The 18,769-nt window shown below is 42.6% G+C and overlaps 1 protein-coding gene across 5 annotated transcripts in view; it reads left to right on the plus strand.

The window, feature by feature from the left end:
• EHBP1 (EH domain binding protein 1) overlaps positions 1–18,769 on the plus strand; it is a 282,002-nt gene that overhangs the window by 100,963 nt on the left and 162,270 nt on the right. For 3 of the 5 annotated variants that reach the window (XM_035110449.3, XM_035110450.3, XM_088665495.1), the window contains 4 exons: positions 5,776–5,957; positions 6,424–6,563; positions 9,966–10,088; positions 12,922–13,183. In XM_035110449.3, the coding sequence (XP_034966340.3) occupies positions 5,776–5,957; positions 6,424–6,563; positions 9,966–10,088; positions 12,922–13,183 (707 nt within the window). Of the gene's footprint in view, positions 1–2,382; positions 2,590–5,775; positions 5,958–6,423; positions 6,564–9,297; positions 9,403–9,965; positions 10,089–12,921; positions 13,184–18,769 lie in introns of those variants that run through there. The other 2 variants (XM_035110447.3, XM_088665496.1) reach the window with 2 other exon arrangements.

Genomic DNA, 18,769 nt, shown 5'->3' on the forward strand with positions numbered 1-18,769 from the left:
TTCCCCTTCTTGCTCAGTTTCGGCCACCCAGAATGCGAAGTCTGTGAGTAGCACTAGAGGAGGCGGCAGCGGTTGGCTATCCCCCCCCCCAAAGCTCAACAACTTTGTTGGCTATCTCCTCAAAGAAGCTACCGATCGTCTGGATTTTCACTTAATAAAATATGGCAATCCTACTACCTGGAGATGCTGGGGTTGAAGCTGGTACCTTTTGCATGCAGACCATGTACTCCACCACTTGAGCTACAGTACTTGTTCTTACAGCTCTGAGTTAGTATTACTACTCTTAATAAATTTATGTCATTTCTGACACACTTTTATAATTCAGATCTTGAATATTTTTAAAACATTAACTTCTCCATTCGTATGCATCATCATTCTTAATAAACGTTTTGGATATCTTGAGCCATGATTTTGCTTTTAAGCACCTTTTCATCACAGATGGCATTTGGGCCTTCAAATCTTCCATCCAACTGTCTAAATTATTTTAACTGACATAGTTTCTAATTTACTCTCTCCAGTTGAGAGAGCTTCCCGTAGCTTGTCTATTTTAGCATTTAATTGCTCTATGCTTCCACAAATTAGATTCTGTAGTGATCCATTTTGCTCTGTTAGTGAAGCAGTGATCTCTTCAGCATAGCCTAAGTAATATGGAACTTGTGATGTAGTTTAAAGACCATCATCCAGGAACTTCTGGACTTGTTTCATTTTGGAGTGTTTGCAGCAAGTGAAATAGCAATATCACTAGCATGCATTTCTGAATTGCAGCCAAATTGACTGAAAATATTGCCTTATTTTCTGTCAATTATAATCTCTTTGTTTGGCGAGGGAGGGCTGGGGGGGGGTGACCTGGTTGAAAAGATTAAGCAAGTGCATCCTGTGTATTATTTAATTGGACTACATGTAAAGTAGAACTTTCAATTAGCACATTTATGATCTCATTACTTTCTCTCCCTCAGATACCATAGTTTCTATTGTGCTTTTTCTATTTTTGACATACTCATTGAAAAAGTTTTGAACAAGCAAATGCTCTCTTGCTCTGATCACCTTAGTATTTTTACTGTGGGGTTTTTTAACATACCGTATTTTTCCGTGGATAAGATGCCCCCATGTATAAGACACCCCCTATTTTCGGGGACTCCAAATTAAGAAAACACCCACCAGCATTATTCGTGTGTAAGATGAGCCACAATTTTAAACCTAATTTTTTTGTTTAAAAAACCTAGTCTTATACACGGAAAAATATGGTATTCAGAATGGCATTTATTTTTGTTAGTTGCTTTGAAACTCCATGTGGAAAGCAACAGAAAAAATGAATCAAATTTTGAAGTCTTGTCAGTTTTACATTTGTAAGTAACCTTTGTTCTATTTATTATTAAAACAGAAGGATAGCAGTAGTGTGAAGTGTAATAGGTGTATTTTATTCATCATATTTGTATCCCATCTTGCCTCCATGGAGTCCATGGCAGTGTATATTATCTAGTCCATTTTGTCTTCACAACCATCCTGTAAGTAAATACCTTCCCAATGCTGACCCAGTGAACTTACAGATGGTTTCTCTTTTTGCCCAAGTTTAAATCTTTGCTGTCATGACCCCAGAGTCCAGCAGCAATCAAATCAAGGCTCTGAGCTGGAAGCTGCAGTCTCCAACTTTGGATCTGGAGCAGGTGCAGGGCTCTAAGCCTATTCTTGGAGATTGGCAATCTGCTCTCAACCTTTGTTGGATCCAGCATCAGAACACAACAGGACAGATGTTTCATAGTACATCGTAAGAGACCACAAGATAAAGCTGTGGTGAAGATTTTTATCAAGATCATTGATAAGACAAAATAATATTACCTTTCCATGTGGAGAATAGAAGCAGAAAAAATAAAAGGGTAAAAAAAGGGAAACGTTGAAGAAATCACAGTACTTCTATCAAATCAGAAAGAAGCTGATTCCTGCATACCTACCCAGCATGCACCCAAGGATGTCATTATTGTATGAGAGAACACAGATGTAATCATCCTATGTGTTCCTTACAATCTTAAGCATCACAACATAACTTCACCTATGTTTCAGAAGCCTGGATTACAATAATCGAGCTATAGCTGGTGTTAGCCAAATTGCTCCTTTTATAGGGACACATTGCACTTAATTCAATCCATGGCTTCTGTGCCTTCATTGGCTATGACATAGTAAGTGCTTTATGATGGTTCTGATAAACTTGCTGCACTAAAACTTGTTCAGCCCTGCCGAAAATTTATGGTGAGGTTTTCACAACTTCTGAAACAGTAAATCATAACTATTACAATGCCATGACATTTTTACACATCAGCTGTATGACTGTAAGAACACAGCAGGTGCAAAGGAGTTACACTACATCACTTTTTTTTGCCAAAACAGGTGTAGTAGAATTGCATCAATGGACATGATGTGCCATGCTAATTCAGAAAAAACATTCCAAATCCAGATGGCAATGGATGGAAGATGGCAGAGATACCTCGCAGAGTGGATGCCTCCTAGACCAGCACCAAATTTAGTTCTGAAACCTGTTGCACTGCAGATGTGAGCAGTCTGGCACAGTGTTCACATGCAGCTGCATAAAGAATGGTTAGACACATAGGCATTTTTATTTTTCTATTTGGAGAGAATTTTTGGTGTATCTCTGCTGCTATAGGGGCATTGCTTTATTATTATTATTATTATTATTATTATTATTAATATACTGCCCTGTGCCCAGAGGTCTCAGGGCAGTTCACAGAAAAGATCAACATAAAAACCACAATATATATCGGTATAATCAAAATAAAAACAACAACCCAATAACACCCCCAACCTATTTATAAACCTTTAAAACAGTTAAACTGATTGTAAATTATACCCGGCCATAAGGTAATTTGTGTGGTGGAGCAATGTAAATGTACAGTTCACACCTGGGCCCTATTTTTGATACTATTTATCTGAAAAAGAACTAGGGCAAAAATGGGCTCATTGGAGTAAATGTGAGATATAAATGCAATAAATAAATAGATATGCCCTACCATCAAAAAGGATGAGTTGGTTCACCTCTGGCAACATATATTGGCATATAATTCAAAGTTATTTATTTTATTTTTACCACCATGGTGTGTGGTAGGGTACTGGTTGGATATAAAAATTTGGGTATCAAAATTTGCCTGGCTCAGGTAACTTTCACACATCATTAATTGGCTTCAGCTGAACCCTTGTGTTTGGCGTGAAGGCATTTCTGCAACAAACAGAAAGATCTCTCGACTCTAGGCATGGGTGGTCATCAGTGGCCCCTTTCTTCCCACCTTAATCAGCACCTTAATCAGCACTACAGTCACTGAGAACTGCCTTGGAAAGTTGCCATCAAATGTTCATATTTGTTTTAAAAATAAAATAAAGTATTCTTGTACCCATCAAATGTAGATATTTATTTGATGGAAAGTTCTAATAGGACGCGGGTGGTGCTGTGGGTTAAACCATTGAGCCTAGGGCTTGCCGATCAGAAGGTCAACAGTTCGAATCCCCGCAACGGGGTGAGCTCCCGTTGTTTGGTCCCAGCTCCTGCCAACCTAGCAGTTCGAAAGCACATCAAAGTGCAAGTAGATAAATAGATACTGCTCTGGCAAGAAGATAAAACAGCATTTCTGTGCACTGCTCTGGTTTCACCAGAAGCAGCTTAGTCATGCTGGCCACATGACCCGGAAGCTGTACGCCGGCTCCCTCGGCCAGTAAAGCGAGATGAGCGCGGCAACCCCAGAGACGTCCGCGACTGGACCTAATGGTCAGGGGTCCCTTTACCTTTACCTCTAATAGGATATGATTTTTCTATCCCAAATTTGTGGCTATCCCAAATTTGTGGCTGAAAAATAGCTTATGGAGGATGTTTATGATAATTACTTTTGGTACAATTTTTCTCCAGTATCCCCGCTATAAAACGAAAGGAATGCAGGCCTGATAATTTGTGTGTGTTTTGCTAAACATCCATGTGGATGTTTAAAATGTTTTTAAAATGTTAAAAATATGATATTTCTAGCTACCTCCCTCCCCCCAAAAGGGAATAAAAGTATTATTAACCACTTGTTAACTATTGTCTAAATAAAAATATATTGCTACCACAGTCATTATTTGTCTGGAATAAAATGCACTAATTCAATAAAAAAATTCCAAAGGCATTTCCTAAAGGTACTTGACATTTCTGCCCAGTAGGATAAGTCAAAATGTAATATGTCATCCCGGAATAATACGTTGTTTAAAAATAACCAGAGTTATCTGTCAGATTATGCACAGTAATGTTATAGGGAACTATTAGCGCATGTAGATACCTTATGAGTGAATTTCAAAAATGCACCAAACACTTGAGAAGGATTTAGTCCCTCTCAGAAGAAATACTTAAGAATATGCAAATACTCTCCACTGAATCAAGTTGAACAGATGCTACTATCACAAACAATGCAAGTTCTCTTTCCTGTGGCCTCTGCTGTCAATCAGTGAACAAGATTAAGGTCAAAGGTTCTGATAATTGTAAAAGGAAAAGCGTGATCAGCAAGCTTCAGTTCATTGTACTAATATGAACAATAATTATCTGTATTGTGCAAATAGTTAAACAATGCAGCTCTTTGTTTGAATGAAGTTACAATGTTGGATGTATCCTAAAAGTACTGATTGAAACGCCTTAATTCACATGCCTCTTGCAATAATATTATAAAGTCATACATACGATGCTCTATTTAGATATGGGGGGGGGGCAGGAAACTCTTGTTGGCATTTTCACCAAAGAAGTACCATTCTAAAGCTAATGACCTCTCCATTAAAAACTACAGGTATTCCTCTCTTTTTTTGCAGCCAAAGGGTTGTTATTGTTTGAAATATTTTTGCCAAAATTTAAATCTAGTTCCTTGACAGCAATTAACCTTGGCCTAAAGGGAGCACCTGTAGGATGGCCTCACATTTATCAAATTTTAGATCTGTTGCAAGTTCACTCTCATGCCACTCGCCCACTCTAACAAACAGAAAATGTTTTTCATAATATAACGGAAAGGGATTTGTAGCAGGAATGCACAAGAGTTTACTGAATGTTACATATGGGGATTTTAAACAGTTTAAAATCTAACTGCGAATTGGACCTGAAGGAGACTATAGGCAAAAGCACCTGTCCTTTTAAATCTACCTCTCCTGTTACAAGGGAATAGATATTTAAAATGATGGTATTTACCCCTGTCTGTTTCCCCCAAATCCTCTCAGAGTCCTCCCTTTTTTGTTGGAGAGAGTGTGGTCAACAGACTGCTCCTTTATGGCAGTCTGTTGGTAGTTTTTAGGCTTCGTTAAAAACCATCAAATATATTTACCTCTTCTCCAGCAGTTATGGATATATGGGACTAGTAACTTGCTTTATACCATGGGTAGGCAAACTAAGGCCCAGGGGCCAGATCCGGCCCATTCGCCTTCTAAATACGGTCCGCGGATGGTCCAGGAATCAGCGTGTTTTTACATGAATAGAATTTGTCCTATTATTTAAAACTAGCTGGCGTTGCTGTGGCTCAGTCTGTTAAATGGACCCTCAGAGTCCCCCTTCAGACTCCCCTCACCTTCAGAGTCTACATTCAGTAGGGCAAGGTCTGGACAGTAACCTTGCTGAAGCTAAGCAAGCTTGGATTTGGTTGGAAACCTCTTGTACACTGCTGTGAGATTAATGAAAAAAGGGGAAGTGGATAATATAAATATAAATATAAATGCATAATATTATTAATATAATGTTATAACCATATTATTTAATGGCTTTTCTTTAAGGAATCTCCTTCTGGACGCCGGAAAGCTCTTGCTACCAGCAATATTAACATGAAGCAATATGCAAGTCCAATGCCTACACAGACTGATGTCAAGTTAAAATTCAAGCCTCTGTCTAAGAAAGTGATATCTGCCACCCTTCAGTTCTCTTTATCATGTATTTTCCTGAGGGAAGGGAAAGCAACGTAAGTTTTATGTGAGGTGATAGATGGTGTTTTTTGTTTTTTTACCCCACGCGCCCAAAAAACTCATTTTGACCATGCTTATTGTATGTAGTGAAAAATGCTGTGTGATTTGATTTATAATTTCTTACCCACGTGTGCTGCTCTGGTTCACCAGAAGCGGCTTTGTCATGCTGGCCACATGACCTGGAAGCTGTACGCCGGCTCCCTCGGCCAATAATGCGAGATGAGCGCCGCAACCCCAGAGTCCTCACGACTGGACCTAATGGTCAGGGGTCCCTTTACCTTTACCTTTACCCGTGCTATTGTCTCCCATGGCACAGTTGGTTAAGAGAATGATTTGGAAGTCCTGGTGTAATCCCCATGAACTTGTGCAGGGCTTTAAGTAAGCAACTATTCTCACTGCCCCCAGTTCATAATATGAGATAACAATATGGGGCAACTGTACAGAGTTTCTTGTTCTTTTTAGGGATGAAGACATGCAAAGCCTGGCAAGTTTGATGAGTATGAAGCAAGCAGATATTGGAAATTTAGATGATTTTGAAGAAGATAATGAAGATGATGAAGAAAACAGAGTGAACCAGGAAGAAAAGGCTGCAAAAATTACAGGTTTGTTTTCCTCCAAGGATTAATAATTAAAACCAGGTCATAACAGATAGGCAATTCTTAACCTTCTATAAAATAATGTAAGGTATTGGAATTGTTTACTGTTCAAAATTTCTTCTAAACCACTCTAATGGTATTCATTTGACAGGCGGTATGGACAGTTGGCATTTGTGCACCCTTGGAGAGCAGGAGGAGAGCCTGTGAGTCTGGTGGCTCTCTGGTTTCATGGACTAGAGGCAAAACTACTTCAAGGCATAGGGAGGGGAGATTCCTGCATCTGTACTCTAGTGTGTACTAGAGTCCTGTTGGAAGAGTGAAGGACTTATCCTGTAAAGGGAAGGGTGGGTCCGACTGCATACTGACAGCCCACCAGCCTTTGCAACCCTCCTGACCTTGCTTCTGGGGGCTGCCACATGCAGGAAGAAATAACCTGCTTGAGTGATAAATCTCATGTGTCGCAGCAAAACTTTAACATTTGGGTTGCCATTATCTGGAATTATTGTACATTCTGAAGACAAGGCATGCAGCAGCCTGAATCCACCTGTTGAAGATAGTCACTTTCTCCACTGGTAGTCGCTTTCTCACCCTGGCTAGCTAAGCACACTTGCCAGCACTTTCAGTAAGAGATTATGTGCTTATATAAAAAATGTTGATTTTCTCTGGCCTCTGTGATCTTATTCTCCACAGGAGGCACAGGCCATTGGCAGCATTTATATGAAATTTTCCAATCCTGGAGTGTTAGTTAATATAGACTTGAATGGCAGATAGGTAGGAACTAAGACTTATATTTTTTTAAGCAGACACAATCCATGACATACCTATTTATTGGAATTCCCTATGCACTCCTTGGTTCTCCACACCAGTCTGCATCATTCATTCATGGTGCCAGGTGTGTATCCCTCCTGATGCAAATAGAAGCCATGTGTGAGGCACCCTGGACAGCATGTGTAAAACATTTCTTTGAAGACTTTGGCTCATTCCCTTAGTTCTCATATCATAATATAGATAAACTTGTAAGCAAGCATAAGCATGTGTAATTGGAATAATCTCATAGGGTTAAATCTGATACTGCACATGCATCATTAAAATGGACTTCCACTTGTGCCGTTGAACCTCACCTTCCTTTTCTCTCCCTTGCACCCCTCAATCTGCCCTCAAAATCTGCTCTGGAGGATTTGGGGGCCCTCTGGAACAGACTTTGAAGGGGTGTTGGTTGGAGAGGGCAATGGTCCTGTTGCACAAGCAGAAGTCCACTCCCACAATGTGGGGTCCCACCCATTTTCTTTTTCTCTTTTCCTCCTGTCTCTAAATCCTTTCCTTTGCTCTATTTGTTTTTTCTATCAAGTTTTGGAATGGAAGCTCCTTGATTTGTCCTCTTATAAAACAGGTGTTAGAAGCAACTCCAGAACTGGCCCTATTGAATATTTTCCAAGAAAACAATGCACACTCACAATACAAGAACTCATAAGCCACCTATTCTCAGGAGCTAGGAGCATCATAACTAGACACTGGAGGGACCTGTCAGGAGTAAACATGAACCACTGGTCCCATACCGTATGGGAAACAGCCCTACTAGAAAAGCTAGCCAACAAATTGAAATTAGCACGTGGTCAAACAAAAGAGGATGCCTTCACCCCTGTGTGGCTCCCCTTTGTTACATGCACAGCCCAACAAGACAACAACATAAACCCTCCAACAATATACAAATCAACATGGCTAATTTGACCCCTCCCACACACAAACAGAGCTTGCTGCTGTCAACTGAAGTTCCCCAATCTCTCTCACCACCAACAAAAACTAACAAATGAATCATTTGACATTCACGTGACAGTGAAACCACCCCCCCACACACACTCTGCAAAAAAAAAAGATAATTTCTCCCCCTTTGTTCTCCCCCTTTTGTTCTCTCTCCATCTTTTTCCTCGCCACAACCTCACAAGGTCTGCAATAGCAATGTGTCACACCAAATGTAACTGACCTATAGATAGGACACTATGAACTGCAAACAGAGGCTTTACATGTACCCTAGTTATCCATGAAAATATTTCAATAAAAACAATTTAAATAAATAAATTAATTAATTAACAGCAGCAGCTCAGTTACTCCAGTTTGTAGGAATATGTGCCCACCAGTTGAACAAATTGGCCAGACAGATTAGTCAACAGAAAAAGTGGGTACTATGAAGTTTTATCCATCTGGAATTTCATAACCTTTTTACCAACCTTACCTCCAAAATGGCAATTGTATGGCTAATATAATGCATCATATTCCATAAGCATATTTCTTTATCTTTGTTATACATGCATTGTATGATTTGATACTGTGTTGTTTGAAACTGTTTATTCTGAACAGAAGTCAGCCTTACCATCCTCACATCACAAAATACGCTGCTAATAGAGGTGGTTTTGATGTCTCTATTTGCTCAGCAATGGATTCTGCAATATCTAATTCAGTTACTCAGTTTGTAGTTCTAGTATGATAATGTCCTGACTGTTACTGGAATGAGCAGTTTAATGAAAAGGTAGCATTCCTTCTCATTAAAATTTTGAGGAAGATCATCATACAAGTGCTGAATACATTAAGTATTAGAATGGTGGTTTTCTCTAGAATGTATTCATTGTAAATTAACACATGTCGTTACTTTCCCTTTTTCATTTTCTAATAACAGCATGTTTTGTACTCCTTTGTCCCTTAAATAACATTACCTTACAATTATCTGACTGGCTTCTGTTTACAGAAATTGTAAACCAGTTGAATGCTCTGAGCAGCTTAGATGAAGATCAAGATGACTGCATAAAGCAAGCAAATATGCTTTCAGCTAAATCAGCCAGTTCCTCTGAAGGTCTATGAGCTTTCCTCCTTCCTTTCTGTCTCTGATTGTCTATCTGTATTTTACTCTGACCTGTTACCCCCTTGGCTTCTGTTTGTAGTTGAATGTCAGTTGTATCTTTGTGCTTGACATCCATTGCAGTATTTTAAGTAATTTGTAGTGCAGCCAACAGATGACAGCATGGCATGGGCACTGAAATTGGCTAAAATTTGCACCATAAACATACTTGTGCTCTGTATGTTTTGAAGCCTCACAGTGACATGTAAGCTGTATATAATGGAAAAATTCCAACCTTTTTAGAACTACTTCCCCCCACCCCCAGACAATTGCTTGCGGAAAGCTTCTGCCACTGTTTAGTGGGTGAAGGCTACAGCGGGCTATTTAATAAATATGTGTCTGATTCTATTACTGCCATTGAGCTAGAAGCATAGGTGTGCTACAGTTTAGCTTTGCAGTAGGGATCACTGTTCCTAGCGATTTTTGGTAGAAATACCTTGGAGAATAACATGTTTGTTTCAAACCATGTGCAGTCCTAATTTTTGTCATACTGAAAATTACTGTACTTGGCTTCTCAGAGCTTATAAACAAGCTTAATTTTTTGGATGAAGAGGATCAAGACGTGGCCAATTCGAGATCAAATCCATTTGTAGATCCTGATACAACAGAGCTGAATCCCTTTGGAGACCTTGATATGGAAGGTATAGAACTTTTGTATATTTTTATTGCTTATGGTCTTAGGGTGGCACTGGATGTTACAGCAAGCTCAGGGTCTGCTGCTTCTCATTTGCTGTGTCTGAGACTGTATGTGTATTGATAATCATTGCAATTCTGGGCATATTTACTCAGAAATATATCACACTTTATTCAGTGGAGCTCACTCCCAACTAAGTCTGCCTAGGATTGCAGCCTTTAACAGTTTAAACAGCAATAGTATTTCCCTTTCAGCTTTGTTCTGGATTAGTAATACATCCCAGATTTCTGCTGTAGCCACACTTGACAGAAGAATTTAGATTAAGTAGTTAATGTTTGTAAAGACCTTTGAAGATTTAAAGGACAATATAAATGTTAAGTGTTATTACAAGCGACTTATTGTTTAACCAGCAGCTTTTTTTTTATGGACATGCTTTTCTTGCGTCTTACTTTTTTTTAAAAAATTGCTGCATCATTCTCATGTGCTCACCTCACCTCTTAGATTCCAGTGTTTAGTGTTTAATCTGGAGTGGCTTTTTATTTTAAAAAAGAAACCATTTGAAATTTTAAATGCAGCCAAATATAAACAACTGCATAAATAGTTAAATTCCTTCAGTAGCACCTTAAAGACCAACTAAGTTTTTATTTTGGTATGAGCTTTCGTGTGCATGCACACGAAAGCTCATACCAAAATAAAAACTTAGTTGGTCTTTAAGGTGCTACTGAAGGAATTTTTTTATTTTACTTCGATCCAGACCAACACGGCTACCTACCTGCATAAATAGTTAATTCATTATATTCTTCAACATTCATTCAATAGGTGCCACTCCAGAACTATTATAGTCCTTCTCTTTGTCATACTTCTGTGATAAATACTAAGGTAAAGGTAAAGGGGCCCCTGACCATCAGGTCTAGTCGTGTCTGACTCTGGGGTTGCGGCGCTCATCTCGCTCTATAGGCTGAGGGAGCCAGCGTTTGTCCACAGACAGCTTCCGGGTCATGTGGCCAGCATGACAAAGCTGCTTCTGGCGAACCAGAGCAGCGCACGGAAATGCCATTTACCTTCCCGCCGAAGCGGTCCCTATTTATCTACTTGCACTTTGATGTGCTTTCGAACTGCTAGGTGGGCAGGAGCTGGGACAGAGCAACGGGAGCTCACCCCGTTGCAGGGATTTGAACCGTCGACCTTCTGATCAGCAAGCCCTAGACTCTGTGGTTTAACCCACAGCGCCACCTGAGTCCTACAAGCAACTTATTGTTTTACTAGCAGCTTTCTTTATGGACATGCTTTTCTTGCGCCTTACAATTTTTTTAAAATTGCTGCATCATTCTCATGTGCTCACCTCACCTCTTAGATTCCAGTGTTTAGTGTTTAATCTGGAGTGGCTTTTTATTTTAAAAAAGAAACCATTTGAAATTTTAAATGCAGCCAAATATAAACAACTGCATAAATATTTAATTCATTATATTCTTCAACATTCATTCAATAGGTGCCACTCCAGAACTATTATAGTCCTTCTCTTTGTCATACTTCTGTGATAAATACTAAGGTAAAGGTAAAGGGCCCCCTGACCATCAGGTCCAGTCGTGTCCGACTCTGGGGTTGCGGCACTCATCTCGCTCTATAGGCCAAGGGAGCCGGCATTTGTCCACAGACAGCTTCCAGGTCATGTGGCCAGCATGACAAAGCTGCTTCTGGCGAACCAGAGCAGTGCACGGAAATGCCGTTTACCTTCCCGCCGGAGCGGTACCTATTTATCTACTTGCACTTTGACATGCTTTCGAACTGCTAGGTTGGCAGGAGCTGGGACCGAGCAACGGGAGCTCACCCCTTTGCAGGGATTCGAACCACCAACCTTCTGATCAGCAAGCCCTAGACTCTGTGGTTTAACCCACAGCGCCACCTGAGTCCCTTGTGATAAATATTAAAGTAGGATAAAAAGAACTTCAACTGGGGAATTGCATTATAAACATAGCCTGTACCCCTTGAATATGCCTCCATCATTGACTCTACTTTGAATTTCTGGCCTCTGCCAGCTCCATTGTAAACTAACAGGGAGTGGCCAGAATTTTTTAGAAATTGAAAAATTCTGTTGTTTTTTTTAAATGGACAGTATAATTTGTGAGTTTGGATCTTTCATGCCAAAAATTGGGTAAAATCAAGTTTTGTCCATCATCCTGATTCAAAATGGTGCCTGGCAGCTAAACATCAACAAAGACCACTGTCCTCACATTTCTCAAGAAAACTAAAGGTTGTTTTTTTTTGCATTGTTGTGGTGCACCTGTTTGCATATTATTGATTCTTCAGAGTGGCTAGTTCTGGGTCACTGTGCTGGCCTTGGACAAATTTGCACTTTGATTAAAACTCTAAGTGAACACCCAATTCTATTTTAAAAATCCCAACAAAAATGGAATCTTAAAACAAGAAAATGGTGCTCCAGCTAGAATCTGCCCAGTGGAGTGAGTGCTTCATCTTATGGGCCCTTGGTGTCATCTATGTTGTGTCTGGATAGCTTAATTGCTATCCTCCTATGTCATTGATTCTGTGGGACTGTCATGCCAATCCTGGTAAATTTTCTTTAGTAGCTTTTTCTGTACTCCACAAGTTACCAAGATGTTAACTTCTTCATCTAATCTAACCATTTCTCATAAGGCTTTATTTATCTAGAGAACCATGTAAAAACACTTACGGTACCTTATCCTACTTATAACACCTTTATGAATGCTAAATAATTTGAAACTGTTAAAATGTATTTTTAGGGATAGAAATGTGTTGGTCTCCATGACAGAGCAGGAAATCTTTCCATATGAAACAACAAAAAATTATGTTGCTTTCTATAGAAACAGATATTAATCTAGCTTCATCTTCAAAACAAGAAGAATCCTACTATGATGATGATGACGATGAGTACAACCCATTCAAGGATGAGGAGGTTGCAGAGTATGTGAATCCTTTTGATGAGGCAGACCCTGAAATAGAAATGCTAGCACCCGTCAAAGACTTTCCTCCTCAACCAGCAAAAAGAAAAAATATACGGCCTGTGGACATGAGCAAATACCTCTATGCTGACACATCAAAAGCAGATGAAGAGGAGTTAGATGAGTAAGTACATAAACATAACGTATTTGAAGCAGTATTTGGGCATCAGTTGGGATTTTAGCACAAAGCCTTGGGGAATAAATTATTCAAACCTGGTTATTCTTCTACAAGGCATAAGAAAGAGTTCCTCCACTTAGGGAACATGAATACATTTCATCTGGTTGCATGCATTTTATTGCTCTTTACAGTCAGCTTCCTTATTCTGCTGGGATCTAAATCACTGGTTTTCATGCAGAATAATAAACTTTTCAGGGAGGTGCAAATGCTGCAAATGTTCAGGATGAACCGATTCTCAGTTCTGTCTGCAGCATCTGCAGTTGACTGATAGCCACCTTTGGGCTATTCAGATAGGGAAGAAGATTGTTGAAGCTATTCTGTATTGAATGGTAGCCTCCAGGGCAGTGGAAGCAAAGACAGGGAGGGTAGTGGGTAGATCTGCTTTCCAACATTGTAATATATCGCCAGCTAAACTTTGCAATATGGTGGTATATTATGATGTCAGAAAGGAGGCGGGGAGGAAAGAAGCAATTGCTGGCCATGAAGACTGTTAGCATCACCATGCACAGTTCCTGTCAAGACTGGGCAGACTGGGCGGAGCACATCAGCTGAGGCTCTATGGAGCTGCCAGCCTCTCCAGAACCGTCAGCCATGGCTCATCCTGATGATCTTTCGCATCATCGGGAGCCACTGTTCCGCCTTTGGGTGTGCCATTTCCTGCCCTCCGCTCTGGAGATTCCTGTATTTGTATTTGTCCCTAGCAGGTAAATGGAAATGTGGCGCTTGCGCCTCCCCCCACATCTCGCCTGAACTTTCAGGCTCAGGAGGTGCAAGCTGCCTTTGCAGGCTGCCAGGTGTCAGGATGCTATCAGCGGCTCCTGGCTGGTTGCCCAGGAAAGTATAAAGGCAAGGGAAAGTTTCTTACAGTCCTTCTTACAGAGAGAGAGGCTATAGAACCCAGCCTCTTGGATAATGGCGTTGTCCCGAGTGAATCTCCATCCCCCCTCTCTCCCATTCCTCATTTGTCATACTTCATCATCATCATCTCTATGGGTGCCGCTTAGTGCCCTCTGTCTTCGAGCTCTTTGCTTTCCTACTTTTAAGACTCGCCAGGTTCTGGGAAATGGTAGGTCTAGGATGCTTTCTAATGATAACGTGTCAGCCAGCTGCTGCTCTGGCTCTCACATTATTTCCCAACTTTCCCCCTCATCTGCCTCTGAGCTGCAAGCTCCTGCAAACCACTGTTGTAAATCTATGCTGTCTTCCTCTTCCTCCTCCCTGGAAGGGTCTGGATGGGGTGGTGGTCTCCACCATTCCTCCCCCTCTGCCCAGTCCCTGACACTGGGTGGGCGCTCCGGGGATTCTCAATACATTGATCAGAAATTCTAAAATCGCTCTCAATACATCACCCACGCCTAGTAGTGGAAAGGACTCCTAGCTATTATGAATAAAAGAATGCTCCTCTTACTGCAGGGTTGGGTAACTATCAGCCCACAGGACTAATCAGGCCCAACATAGGGCCCTGTTTGGCCTGCTAGGCTGTTTTCCCAAAACTGTGCCCACCTGTTCCACACCTGACATCACCTGCAATGTCATGTGTGGGGCATTTTGAGGGCTAACTGAGTCAGGATGAGGACGATCCTGTGGAGGGCTTCAGTGAGTTTAGTGGGGGGCTCCGCCAGAGGGTACCTGCTAGCAAAAATCCAGAGTGGAGGCTTGCTGTCCTGTTTCCCTGTCACCATCAATCCCATGGTGAGCTCTCTTGCCCCAGCCTTCTCCGCTGGATCCTCTTGCTGTGGAGGAACCACTCATGAGTGAGCACATCCCATTATAGCCAGAGGTTGGCAGCGGTTCTGGCAATCTGCAATCTCTTTGCAGGAGTTTGAGACACACCCATCTCCCAAGTCCTGCAGAAATGCCCCCTACCCAGTCCGTTCAGTACTTAAGGTAGAAAGGGAGGGAGCCAAGGGTTGGATCAACTTTCCATGGCTCTGAGCTAGCTAGGAAACCTGCATTGTGTAGCAGAGGGATTACCAATGCCTGAATTGCAAAGTAACAAATCGGGGATTAGCAACGTGTATCGCCTGAAGTGCTTGAAGTATTTACATATTGAAGTATTCTAACAATTATAACCTTTAGAAAGAATTCTGCACCTAATCTCAGTTCTTTGGAAGCTGGGAACCAGGACAGGTGGGTAGAGACTTAAAAGTGTGTTTCCAGTTGTTCTTTGGCAAGGAAGGATGTCTGTCACAGGAAGCCTACTGAATCAGTTGCTCTACACTTTTCCCATGGAGAGCTCCCTAGCACAGCCAATCCCTGAAGAAAGTAGGGCTTGAAGTCACTGCCTATCAGCTGCTAGGTGGTAACTTCATTCCTCACTTGACTTTGATTATCCAATACCACAGTAGCCTGCCTGGGGTGGGGGAACTTGGGTCCAGCCTGCAAGCCTGTTTTCCTCAGCACTCTCCAAGGGGGAAGGGTCAGAGAGAGGTTCCAATGGGCAATGGACTCCACAAGATTAGGACATCTATAGAGGAGGCCCTGCTGCACCATCCCAATGAGGACAGCTGTGAGTTTGCATTGGGGAGGGGGCTACCCACTTTTTTTTGTATGACTTCTCCCCCCGCTTAAAGGTAAAGGGATCCCTGAGGGTTGCGGCACTCATCTCGTGTTACAAATTTGGGAATCATATCCTATTAGAGCAGGGGTGTCAAACTCAAATTCATCGGGGGCCGCATCAGCAGTTTGGTCACCCTCAAAGGGCCGGTTGTATCTGTAGGACTATGTGTCCACTCTTTATTATCATAAATTATTGTCACTGCATTCAATTATTACTGTTTTTTGTAATAATGTAAGTAATAACTAGCTCTGAAAGCAGAAACATAGTCAGAATAATGGCAAGTAGATATTCAAATGTACAATTATTGTACAATTTATTGAAAAATGATTTTTGGTAACTGCACTGGGTGGTGGAGGCTCGCTAGGGTTTCATGCAGAACCTTTGCAGAGCTACTAGTACCTGGAGATGCTGGGGTCCTTCTGCATGCAGGACAGATGTTCTGCCAGTGAGCCACCACCCTTCACCAAAGGGACTGGCTGAGGTTGACTCACTGGAGCTGCTCTCCTGGTTCCAGGGTTTAAGGGCCAGAAGTATAAAGCAGCATTCTATGTTTCTGAGGAGAGGGAGGGGGAGGGGAGGGAGGGAGGGAGGAAGGAAGGAAGGAAGAAAAGAGGGAGTGGGAGGGAGAGAGGAAGGAAGGAAAGAGGGGAGAGAGAGAAGAGTAGGAAATAAGGAAGGGAATAAAGAAGGAAAGAAAAAGAAAGAGGGAGAGAAGACGGAAAGGGAGAAAGAAGGAAGGAAGTAGAGGGAAAGAAAGAATAAGAATGAGGGAGAGGAAGAAAGATGGGAAGGACAGAAGGAAGAAAGGAAGGAAGGAAGGAAGAAAGAAAAGAGGGAGCAGGAGGGAGAGAGGAAGGAAATAGGTGAGAGAAAGAAGAGTAGGAAAGAAGGAATAAAGAAGGAAAGAAAAAGAAAGAGGGAGAGAAGACAGAGATAAAGAAGGAAGGAAGGAGAGGGAAAGAAAGAATAAGAACGAGAGAGAGGAAGAAAGAAAGGGAGGGGGGGATCGCCACCTTGATTCAGCGCCAGAAAAGAGCGCGAAGGGACCCAGGGGCAAAAAGCATTTCCCGTGCAGCGTGAGGCAGCGGGTGTCCGTTTTAGGAGAAGTGCGTAAAGCCTCAGAGTTGCACGTTCGTGAGGCTGAGCTGCTGCTGAGCTCACGTTCATGAGGCTGAGCCGTGGCAGGAGGAGGAGGAGGTGAGGCAAGAGGAGGAGGAGGCGGCGGCTTGCCGGGTCGGTGCCTGGCAGCGCCGTGCAGAGAGTCCTGAGCCTCTGGGACGCAGCAGTGCTCTGCAGCACTTTGAATCCTCCTCCTCCACGGGGCGCTGCTGGGTGCTTTGTCTGTGCTTCAGCAGCAGCAGCAGCAGCCGTTTCCAGGTGCCGAGCCATGGCAGGAGGAGGAGGATTCAAAGTGCTACAGAGCACTGCTGCGTCGCAGAGGCTCGGGACTCTCCGTGCGGTGCTACCGGGCGCTGACCTGGCAAGCGGCCTCCTCCTTCTCCTGCTGTGGCTCGGGGCGCTCCACGCAGCGCTGCTCCGGCCGCCTTTCTACCCCCCCTGGCCCCAGCTGTTTGTCGGCGCTTTGTCGGCGCGGCGCTTCAGCAGCAAGGTCCCGCTGCTGGGTCCCACTGGCTGGGGCGCTCGGCGGGCCACATGACGAGGTCTGGCGGGCCGGATTTGGCCCCCGGGCCTTGTGTTTGACACCCGTGTATTAGAGGTAAAGGTAAAGGGACCCCTGACCAGTAGGTCCAGTCGCGGACGACTCTGGGGTTGCGGCGCTCATCTCGCTTTACTGGCCTAAGCTGCTTCTGGAGAAACCAGAGCAGTGCACAGAAATGCTGTTTTATCTTCCTGCCAGAGTGGTACCTATTTATCTACTTGCACTTTGACGTGCTTTCAAACTGCTAGGTTGGCAGGAGCTGGGACCGAGCAACAGGAGCTCACCCCATCACAGGGATTCGAACCGGCGACCTTCTGATCAGCAAGCCCTAGGCTCAGTGGTTTAACCCACAGCACCACCTGCATCTCTCTCCCCCCGCTTACTAGTCCCCAAATCAACAGTTTTGTATAAAAAATTATTTTTATTGAAGTACTCATCAGTTTAAGCATGTGAAAGTGATTTGAATCTGCAAAATGTAAGACTAAAACACCAAGGAATAATTATTAATATAAGAAAAGATCAACTAACTATAATTACAGAATTGACAGCATCTTCAAAATGTGCATAGCTTTTGATTTTCAGGTATTGATACGCAGTACAGTATTTCTGGAGCACATTCAGTAGCCCATGTAAGTTCATTTGGGCCTGTCTTACTCATAGTGCATCATAAACTGCCCAACAGTGGGGTTTTTTTTATAAAAAAAGTATTGCATTGTTCAGAATTTTAGAGGGTAGAACTGTCTACAGATAATATCCAATCTATTTATAAGAAGCTTGTGTTAGCACCAAATTACAGTTTTTGTGAGTGGATGAGAGCCAAAAGGTTGAAGCTCAATCCAGCTAAGACTGTTAGTGGGCGATTCCCTAGACCAGATGGATAGGTGGTCAGATCTTGATGGGGTTACACTCCATCTGAAGGAGCGGGTACTTGGGGGTCCTTCTGGATCCATTGATGTCACTTGAGGCTCAGGCGGCTTCAGTGATGCAGAGTGCCTTCCTTCAGCTTCAGCTGGTGCCCCAGCTGCACCCTGTCTGGACCAGGATAACCTTACTTTTGTTTCCATGTTCTGATACCTACTCGCTGGATCATCACCTTGTCATGGTGAGTGGGCTTGCATGTTCCTATGACCCTTGTGAGTGAAGCCGTCGGGAATCTCATACTCCCAGCAGGGTCACCCAAGGCGGTAAGGTCAAAGGGAAGGAGCTAGACAAAGAATGATCGGATGAAGGCTGCAGCAGATAGGAATCTACCGGTTTGTCGTGACTACAGAGCCCTACTGCGAAGACTGTGCGTTGGTCAGTGTGCACTGAT

The sequence above is a fragment of the Zootoca vivipara genome, chromosome 3, assembly GCF_965207765.1.
Source record: "Zootoca vivipara chromosome 3, rZooViv2.hap1.1, whole genome shotgun sequence".
Classification (NCBI taxonomy): domain Eukaryota; kingdom Metazoa; phylum Chordata; class Lepidosauria; order Squamata; family Lacertidae; genus Zootoca; species Zootoca vivipara.